The 9,959-nt window shown below is 43.3% G+C and overlaps 1 protein-coding gene across 2 annotated transcripts; it reads left to right on the forward strand.

Annotated features, from left to right (window-relative positions):
* The first annotated feature begins 76 nt into the window (after positions 1-76).
* C5H14orf180 (chromosome 5 C14orf180 homolog) lies at positions 77-9,951 on the forward strand. 2 transcript variants are annotated; one of them, XM_054827596.1, is made up of 4 exons: positions 77-311; positions 2,665-2,791; positions 4,664-4,690; positions 7,455-9,951. In XM_054827596.1, exons 1-4 carry the CDS (start codon positions 225-227, stop codon positions 7,655-7,657), a joined length of 444 nt encoding a protein of 147 aa, XP_054683571.1. In that variant the 5' UTR covers positions 77-224; the 3' UTR covers positions 7,658-9,951. The 2 variants fall into 2 exon arrangements, with proteins under 2 accessions (XP_054683571.1, XP_054683570.1); XM_054827595.1 differs by having other exon boundaries at positions 94-311; positions 7,458-9,951.
* The last annotated feature ends 8 nt before the right edge of the window (positions 9,952-9,959 follow it).

The following is a 9,959-nucleotide window of genomic DNA, read 5'->3' on the forward strand; positions in this document are numbered from 1 at the left end:
TATGCTATTTTTGGCTACCAAGTACATTTCAACTAACGTCATCCTTCCCAAGCCAATGCTGGTATGAAGGGCGGAAACTCTTCTTTCCACTCCTCTGTCATTCGCTGCTGTTCCCATCTGCTCAGTGGCACTGCCTGCTCGGTCCTTGCTGCAGAGGGATCTCCAGACGCTTTCCCCTGGTCCTTCTCACTTTCTTGAGCAAGTGACTTTCCAACCGAAGCTTCATGTGGGAGGCTTCATGTTGGCATCCTGAGTACATGTCCCAAATATGTCCAGCCCCACCTTCTGATCCTAGTGCGGAGGAGCTGCCGGTAAGTAATCTCTCGATGGGTGACAGAGTCCTTGTGTCCAATGCCCAGAGCTTTTCACAAATGGGTTATTTTTAAGGGCATATAATCTCCTGACTAGCACTTTGGTAGCTTTCCAGCTCTTGGAACGTTAACACTGGGTTTCTATCTGAGGGGAAAATGCATAATTTTTTTCTGACACTGTAGCTTTGATTTCCATAGGTTGTTAAAGCCTAGTAAATATTGTAAATGCCACTTCCTTTTTAAGGTCTTCCCTGGCTAGGTGCTACCCAGCCAGCTAATTGTTTAATGTTTTTCTTTTCTGATGTAACTGTTAGGTGTTTGGAAAAGCTCATATGGACAAGAGCCACACTTGGAGTTATAAATCTCTTCAAATACAAGGTTCAGGTTCCTTGGCTGTGCCACAATAGGAGCCCTTCCAGATAAGGCTATAACCACTGCTAGTCTGAGTTGGCCATCTTCTGCTGTGTCTCCCTAAACCTGTTTCATTTTACACAGAGTAATTAAATATTTATTATGCCAGAAAGTGTGTGTGTGTGTGTGTCTATAGCAGAGTGATTAGGGTACTCACCTAGTAGATGAGAGACCCTGTTCCCAGTGACTGCTCCAATGAATATTTAAGTATTTCATATTAAGTATTAATTGGAGCAAGGATAGGAGCAGACTTCTCCCACCCCCAAGGGAGTACCCAAACACCAGGCTGTAAAGTCATTCTTTCATTCTTTCTTTCTTTAGCTCAATGAATATTTAATTATTCCAGGCCACACAAGACGGCTTCAGTGGCAGAGACTGAGATTCCCTGCTCCCACGTGAGCACCATAGCTTTGGTGGTGAGGGTGTGCTTATAAAAGATGTGACTTCATATTCCTTTGGACCTAGAAAGAAGTTGAATCCACGTTTCCAATACCATGGCTGGGTCTTCCAGCTTCTGAGCTGCTGAATTAAAACCACAGAGCTCCAACATGCACTGTCCCTGGTCAGTGGTATGGATGTTTGTATAATCCCAAGCTCAGAGAAATCATCCTTATCAGTGATATGTTAAGACAAAATCTGGTTTATAAATCCCTCAGGAGAAGGTATCAAAGCTGAAGACATTCCTCCCTCCGTGGCAGTTCCTGCTGGCTATGTTATGTGCCTTTCTGAGATTATCCAGTGTGCTACATAGGGAAACCTACTTATCCTCTGTACTCTGGGGTCTGACAGCCCTAGACTGCAGTTAATGGGACTTAATCCTGCTTCTGCACCCCAAGGAGTGGGTGTGTGAAATGGTGAGTGTGTGGAAAGCATCCAAAGAGAAAAGGTATATGGCAAGGGCATATGAGTCTAGAAATGGGCAAAAGTAGCAGGCATCGAGGAGCAGAAAGATTAAAGCAGGGAGAAAAACATGGAGGAAGGAGTGTGCAATCACTGAGTGGGGAAATGACACACAAGCAGGAAAAAAAGGAGCAGGGACAGTGACCGGTGACAAACCATCTAAGAAATAATAAGTGGGTGACAGGGGAACAGAAGGAAGGGGAAGAAAGGGATAGAGAAGATGAATTCGATCTTAAAATAAAACTACAATGTGGAGAATCTCTGCCACCCACTTAGGTCTTTGAAAAGTAGAAAATTTGCCATCTGCTCTCCACTTCCAGAGGACAGCGGGTGTCTCTGAACTGAGGTGCTTTGGATTCTCTTTGGGGAGCTGACTGTGGAAGCATTCCTATGCAGAAGAGGGACTGATTACTATCACTGCAGCTTTGTTTCTTGTCATTTGGCAGAATCCACAGCAATCTGATTCCATTATCAAAGACTGAGCGTGGCTTCCAAGCCAAAACCAGAGCAACAACATAATTGTGATATCAAAGTGCAAACAAATTACTGTCTCATACCCATCAGGATAGTGTCCAAACCCAAGATTGCTGCATAGTCTCAGTTGTTGAAATGGCAACACTGCATTCAGAACAGAGCTGTTTAGCTGAGAAGAACATTTCAAAGGTGTTCCCAATGATATGGTTCATATATTTCATATCACATTTAAGTCCATCTACCCCAGGGCTGTTGAACAGCCACATTCAGCAACTGTTCACTCCAATTTGAGAAATTCTTTCTGAATACTTTGCTGTCCATTACTTTAACCAACCTTTTTCCTGAGAAGACAACTTTAGAGTACTGAAGATCTATGACAATGAAGGAATATCCATATTGTCTTGCTATAAATATTACAGTGGTCTGACTATAAATGTCAAAATAGATGTGTTTCATATCATGTCCTTCGAGGGACATGGTAACATAGCCACAAAAGCTCAAAGCTTCACCCAGATGCATTACTCCAGTTTGACTGGCCATGTGTTTTGTGTTTTGATCAACTCTTTAGACATATGACAGTAGCTATCCTCCTTCAATACTGAGGAAAAGGCCACCAGTGGACCAAGCTGTGGGGGAAAAGCGGAAAGCAGAGAGAAGGGTTCGATTTCGTGAGCCAGAAGAAGTCATTGAACATGGTATGCTAAAGCTATTAAGCCTTTTGGCATGACCTTTCTAGCTTTTTAACATTTACCCTGTCTGTCCACATCAGCTTCCCCTTCTGATAATGTCATTTCTGATTTTGAACTCAGCACAGAGCAGAGGACAGAGATTTTTTTATACTGTGCTCTGCAGAATTGCATCTGGTCCATTTGCCTGCCTGCCCTGGGAGGAGACAGGCTCCTGGGTCAAGTTAGAGCAGTCTCAGGGCTGTTCTCATGGTGAACTCCTGAGTCAGACCCCACAGGGACTATTGTAGACCACAGATTTGACGGAGCCCCAGGTCTACCCCAGAATAATGCTTCCACTCGTAGAAAACGATCTCAGATAGATCAAATTTAACATGCTTATGTCATTCTGGGTAGCTAGGATGTAATGGCTGGGAGGGAGCCAGTCCTTCCATGTTTCTGAGCAGCATGCATGCCATGGGATACAACAGTAAAGATCTGAGCCTAGCTGGCCCACTGGGGTTAAAAGCAGCCAGGATGTAACCATTTTGGCCAGCGAGGGCACCCAAGGAATGATACAGCTAACATAACCTCTGGTCTTTCATTCATGACCCAAAATAACAGTTTGCAGGTCGGTCAACTGGGAGTGACCTTAAGCAGAGGTCTAACATAAGGATCCAGTGTGCACTTCTGCATGTGCTATATACATTTCAGAACCAAATAAGAACTGTTGTTTCATTCTGACTTCCACAAACTGACCCAATTAGCAAAAAATTTATTTATTGGTAAGGAACTAAAATTGTGTGGTTTTGATACATCAGTCAGTAAAAACTTAGGTGACAGAACAGTAAAATTTCTGTCAGCCACCTGTTTGGACTGCTGCTCAGCTTCTGAAAAGAAGGGTTGGCATCTGCTGATGTGTCTGTAAACAGACCTGTCATTGGTTTTACAATGTGTTGTTTGTGTTGCCTCCTAATGCAGGAGGGAAAACCTGTTTCTTGATAAGGTTGTTGACATGGCCTGGGCATACCCAGGGAGGACTCAGTGAGTCAGCCCTAAATTCTTCAAAGCTCATCTGACTACTCAAGAGCATGATTTTGATGAGAGCTAATACCTCCGTCAGCTCCCTGACAGAGTCTGTGCCCCCACATCAGCACTGGTAATCCTGCAGTCAGTCCAGCTCAGGGGGACCAGGTCCATCTCCCACTGGCTCTGAACTCAGCACAGCCATGCTTGAGCTCCAGAGAGCTGCAAGGACAGAGAGGACTGATTTTTTTTTCCATGAAGACATGAGAAATGTCCCAAACCATATTCTTTGTTGCAAACAGCCTATGATTTAGATGATTTGCTGTTTGTCCACACATTATTAACACAAAGGCTGGTAAGATGAAGGCTGCTGGCACCACTGAAATTTCTCTGTTCTCTGGACTTTTCATCCTGGATTGTGTCTCGGCCCCGGCTGCCAAGTAGAGGCAGTTCCAGGATGTTGTTGCATGAAAGTTGCATCTGACAGTGGGCTTTGCTTTCTTAACTTTCATTCTTCTCTCAGCCTGCTGGTCTATCTCCTTTCCTTTCTAGAAATGATGTGGAATAGGGAGGTCTTTCTTGCAAGAGCTGACTCCTGACCTCCCTGCAAGAGCAGCAATCTCTGTCTCTCAACCCACACATACAATAATTTTTTTCTCACTTTCCTGAAGTGCACCTACATCTGCCTGTTTGCATGGAGTGTGTAGATCCTCATCTGACATAAATCTGTACATTCAAAAGCGGTGTAAGAGGTGGCCCAGAATCTATAAGGTGACAGGCAATTTTCAGAGACACCGCTTGGTGCTTGCTTTCTTTTTCATTTGCTGCAAAGAGGCCTTTCCAGGTGTGTAAGAACATTTTCATTCTGTTTTCTAGCCATTTCCTGCTGTGACTACGTAGTGGGTAAGTTGAAGTTTCACACTATAACTGTGAGCCATCCATGGCACTAACCTGAGTTTGCTTTGCGGCGGCTGGGATGCACTGTGCAAATATATGCTCCACATACAAAGCATTTCGTACTGTTAATGGTTGTTGCTTTTTCTTCTCAGCATATGAAGCACAAGGTGATGATGAGGTCTGGTGCAGTATTTTAAACAAGACATCTAGTAAGACAAATAGTGGAAACAAAAATGAAATCCCTGAAGCCATTTTTAATTTAAATATAATTAATATATTTTATGGCACTAGAATAGGTACAGGTTTTTCACTAAGATATGCAGGGAAAGCACCCCAAGCGAAACAATAGTTCTCCCTGCTGACTTTCATATGTGGGGAAGAGACAATTCATTTATATGCTGGCAGCAGGGTAGAAATAATAAAAATAATGTTTTTTTCTTTTTTGTTTGCAAGGATGTTCAAGGCCAGCCAGCCTCACAGATCCTCAAGCAAATGTGTATACCTGGATGTTCTTACGATGGTGATCATTTCTAGAGGCCCTGGCCAACATCCAGCCCCTGCTGCGTGCAATGCAGTAAGGGGAGAGGGGTACATATATACGTGTATGTATACACCTGCGCACAGAGCCAAAAGGCCTCCCAACCAAATGTCCCCACATCCCCTAGCTGTTGCTGTTGCCCAGGAAGAGGGGTTGGTTGTATGCTCATGCCAACGGCAGCATCAGCTAAGGCAGTTATTGGGCTAGGAACAAGGGACTATAGGCAGGAAAGAGCCAGGTGGAAAAGCAAAGACCAAATATCGCTCAGTTTACAGTCGAAATGTGTGTCCAAGGCAGGAACTGAACCAAAGTCTCCTGTATCCCAGTCCAGTGCTTTTCTCACATGAGCTACCTTTTTCTTAGTCTAGGCACATGGCTAGGGCTGAGTGTGCTGTTCCAACAAGCAACTTAACTAACCAATTTAAGCATTAATTTTCTATTTGTAAGCTAGAAGAGAGCAAACTTACATTTAAGCACATAACCGTAGTGATGTGCTGAACCTGTTGTGAGCATAGCTCATCACTATTTTGTGGGTGGGATTATTCTGCCACATTATTTTTTTTCTATTCCTGGACTGAACATACTCCCTAACTAAGAGGATATAAGGAAAAGCCAAGTTTGCATTTGAAATCACCCAGAGATTTCACATGGAAAGTAACTTTCGCTAAAGGTTATAAGCACTTCGTAGAAAAGGGCTGATGTGAAAAGCTGCTTAGCTTTTGCGGAAAAGTTTCACTGTCACCAGTTATGCTCATCAGCCAGGCCCCATGCTTCACCCACGCAGGTGGTCACCCAGTTGAGAACTGTATCACGTGGTGTGAGAGATCACACAAGGGAAATACCAACTTCCAAATCACAAATCTCTGCAAAAGCAGAAAGTGGTGAGTAATTCCCTGGCTAAATACCTTCATATAAGCCATTCATAGAATAATGTCAAATAAACAAATTTATAAAAATTGAAGTCTGCTCATGGATAATTTGCAAACAGAATGAAGGGCCAAATTCAAATGAATAAATTATTTTCTGCAAATAATTCACTCAGATCTATTATGGGACATTGATTTCGTTTCTGGTTAGCTATAAAATGACTGCCTATTAACATTTTACCTTTTCCCCATACACTTTTTGATACATTATTATGTGTTTCTTGCTTGGTTTTATGACTTTTACCTTCCTCTCTGTACATCTGTATGACAGTTTAATTGACTGGTGTGTATTCCAGGGCTCATAGTAGAAGCTAATTTAAATATGTTACAGCTAATGTTGGCCCTTTACCCATAATAATACACACCACATTTTTATCTCCTTATTGATTATGTGCATATGGCAGGAAAATAGCTGCACACTACAGGCTTTTATTCAGGCATGAATTTGGCTTTATACTGCATGTTTAATACTCAAAGTGCTTTATAAAATAATACCAATTGTGCAATGGCCGTGCAGTCAAACAGAGCAGCCAGATCTGAATCAAACTGGATCCCCGAGGCCCATGGATGGATACACACATGCAAGGGCTGGGGCACGGATGTCGCCAAGCTAAATGTAGACCATTGATTCCCACAGGTACTGTGCCTGACCTATGGCACTTTAAACATACTTGAACTATATTTTAAAGGCAAGAAAAATGTTTACAGTGTGCTCCTGCTTAAGAGCATGTGTAGAGGATGTTCCAGTGTAATTAGCACACCTAGCACTTAGAGAGAGGTTAAACCTGCCAGAGCTTTCTAAATATGCCTCTTGGTTAATGGAGCCACGTTTCGGTTCTTACTGTAATTAGCAGGAGCCCCAAACAAGCTGAATTACCAGGGGAAAGGACTGAAATCTAGATCTTCTCTCTTTTATGGAACATTTGTGAGCATTAAATAATTAGATGAGGTAGCTTAGTATTCTCCTAGTTTTTAACTTAACATTTAGCATAAAGGTATAAAAAAAAATTGCTGGAGGGAAACTTGAGATCATGTATTAGCTATGGTAATCCTGTTCGTATTGTATATAATTAAAGTCTTAAATGCTCCATTAGATGAGATCTTTTATACTCACCACCCTCCATCAGGAGGTGTGACTCACTATCACTTAACTGATGCCTACAGAAGTACTCACAACCAGAGCCCTGTATACCCTGCTGTTCCCAGAAAAGTGGGACAAAGGCATCAGCAGGGGGTCAAATTTGGGAAGTGTTTAAGATGACACTAAAATAATGCTGCTTTCTTTTTTCTCCTCATCACCGTTCAGTAGATGACAGGTCATCATCTGGATTGCCTGTGCTCCTGTGGGTCTCATTTTGTGCTGTGCTGATCCTTGCCGTGAGTCTCTACTACACCAGCATGAAGCAAGATGTCAAAGTCCTGGAGGAATTTCAATCCCGACTTGTTATCTTCTTTCTTCAGATAAGACACATTGCTCAGAAATGCTGGACTTGGTTTATGAGGCAGTAGCAATGTCCTCTGGCCTGACAGACATCTCAGAGCACTGATAACCAGCACGTGGCAGCGCAAAGCTCCCAGTCTACTCCAGCCACATGCAGGGAACATGTGAGCATCCACCTCGAAGAGCAACAAAAACACCCCCGTTGTGCACTGTCCAGCACCCACTTGTTCTCCTTTCTTCTTTCTTTGGTTTTTTTTTTTTTTCACATTAATGGGCAGTCATATTAGCACCTTGAGGTCTGTCATGGTTTAACCCCAGCCAGCAGCTAAGCCCCACGCAGCCGCTCGCTCACTGCCCCCCCAGCAGGATGGGGAAGAGAATCAGAACAGTAAAAGTGAGAAAACTCATGAGTTGAGTAAAGACAAGTTAATAGGTAAAGCAAAAGCTGTGCACGCAAGCAAAGCAAAACCAGGAATTCATTCCCCACTTCCCATGGGCAGGCAGGTGTTCAGCCATCTCCAGGAAAGCAGGGCTCCATCACGTGGAACAGTGACTTGGGAAGACAAACACCATCACTCCCAACATCCCCCCTTCCTCCTTCTTCCCCCAGCTCTATATGCTGAGCAGACTCCATATGGTATGGAATATCCCTTTGGTCATTGGGGTCAGCTGTCCCGGCTGTGTCCCCTCCCAACTCCTTGTGCACCCCCAGCCTACTCGCTGGTGGGGTGGGGTGAGAGGCAGAAAAGGCCTTGGCTCTGTGTAAGCACTGCTCAGCAGTAACTAAAACATCCCTGTGTTATCAACACTGCTTCCAGCTCAAATCCAAACCACAGCCCCATACCAGCTACTATGAAAAAAATTAACTCTATCCCAGCCAAAACCAGCGCAAGGTCCCACCAAACTCATGTTCCATCATCCTGAACAGCAAACAAGTTTCTGAATGTTTTCCCCCAAAGAGCTTATAAACTGCTGATATGGGGAGCAGAAGTAGAAAGAGAAATACATTGATCTGTGCAGGCAGACTCTCCTGAGTCTCAAGTCAAGGCTTTAAATACCAAACCATCTTTCTCCTCAAGTCTCCGAAGAGCTATTCTGCAAAAATTAAAATAAAGCTGAGCTATTGCACAAACACTGCTCTGGTGGACAAAGGCTTGGCGAGCTGCTATATTTATACACCCAAAATGATTATTAGTAAAATCGCAGCAAATGGCTTTCTTGTTTCCCTTCATGCATTTTTTACCTCCACAGGCAAGAGCTGTTTCTTAATGTTTCACTTGACTCCCAGGTGTGAAAAAGAACATGAAAACTCATTTAAACAGTGAATAGTTTATTTGCCTAACATAATAAATAGCATCATTGAATCCCAGGCTAATTATCAAATCAGTAGTTTAATCCTCTGGGTTTGATTCAGTCCATAAACCCCAGGAGCTGAGCTTACAAGATTTATGATAGTGCTTGTATTCAGCCAGAGGTTATGCTTTTATGCCTGGGTGTTCAAGGCCTTATATAATGGTAATATGGACTGTTTATGAAGGTATGGGAGGCAAAGCCCCTTTATCCTTCTGTTGTCCCACCATAGTATGCACCTCTCTGAAGGGAATCCTTCTAATGGAGATCATGCAATGAATGGGGAATGGTGCTCTGGGTGTCTGAGAGGAGAACAAGCAGATGCAAGTTTATGAGCTTCAGCTATGTTTTCTTCCTAAGCAAAACCAGCACACCCAACTTTTTAGGCCTTAGATTCTTGTCAAGTAGCACCTCATGTGTGCTTAGGTTTATTTGGTGTGATAAGATTGACATCAGAACTTCTAAGAGCTGAAGAATGAGAAGAAAAAAAAGAGAGAAAGAAAACACTGCAGAGAAGATGAAAGAGATGCCTGCAAGACCTTGGCTCAAATTCTCCTGCCATTGCAACCCACCAAAAAGAAAAATTGGTGCTTTATTTTTAATTATTTTTTTTAAAGAGGACCATACCTCTCTGCCCCAACCACCTTCTTCCAAACAGCCCAAGGACTTTAAGCAGACAGAGGATAAACAGAAACACATTATGCAGCCTTCCCTCAAGAGGAGAGTGGACAGCAACTTAATTGAGAATGAGTCAAAAAATTGCAGTCCAAGACAGAAAGAAGTGATTTCAGTGGCTATTCTCATGCTCCTAAGGTGTCAAAGGCCACAGCAATTGCATTTGACACACTGCCGGTCTGGGAAGCGGAGGTGGCTGCAGGAGTGTTTAGCTCAGGGGCTCTTTGTGCAAACCGCTCAGGTAGCCCAGCTCAGAGGGTAAGTTTCACTGCTGCTTCCCTTCCCTCTCCCCCATCTCAGCCCTGCTGTTTAGGTAATAAAAAAGAAAAGTTTTAAAGTTTTGTG

Source organism: Grus americana, chromosome 5 (genome assembly GCF_028858705.1).
Source record: "Grus americana isolate bGruAme1 chromosome 5, bGruAme1.mat, whole genome shotgun sequence".
NCBI classification, from domain to species: domain Eukaryota; kingdom Metazoa; phylum Chordata; class Aves; order Gruiformes; family Gruidae; genus Grus; species Grus americana.

Excerpts from the sequence above, each read along its gene's own strand:
- C5H14orf180 (XM_054827596.1), top strand. The coding sequence starts at position 225 with ATGTGGGAGGCTTCATGTTGGCATCCTGAGTACATGTCCCAAATATGT. Across the intron at positions 312-2,664 it reads CTAGTGCGGAGGAGCTGCCG|ACATATGACAGTAGCTATCC; the intron begins GTAAGTAATCTC and ends TCAACTCTTTAG. Across the intron at positions 2,792-4,663 it reads AGAAGAAGTCATTGAACATG|CCATTTCCTGCTGTGACTAC; the intron begins GTATGCTAAAGC and ends TCTGTTTTCTAG.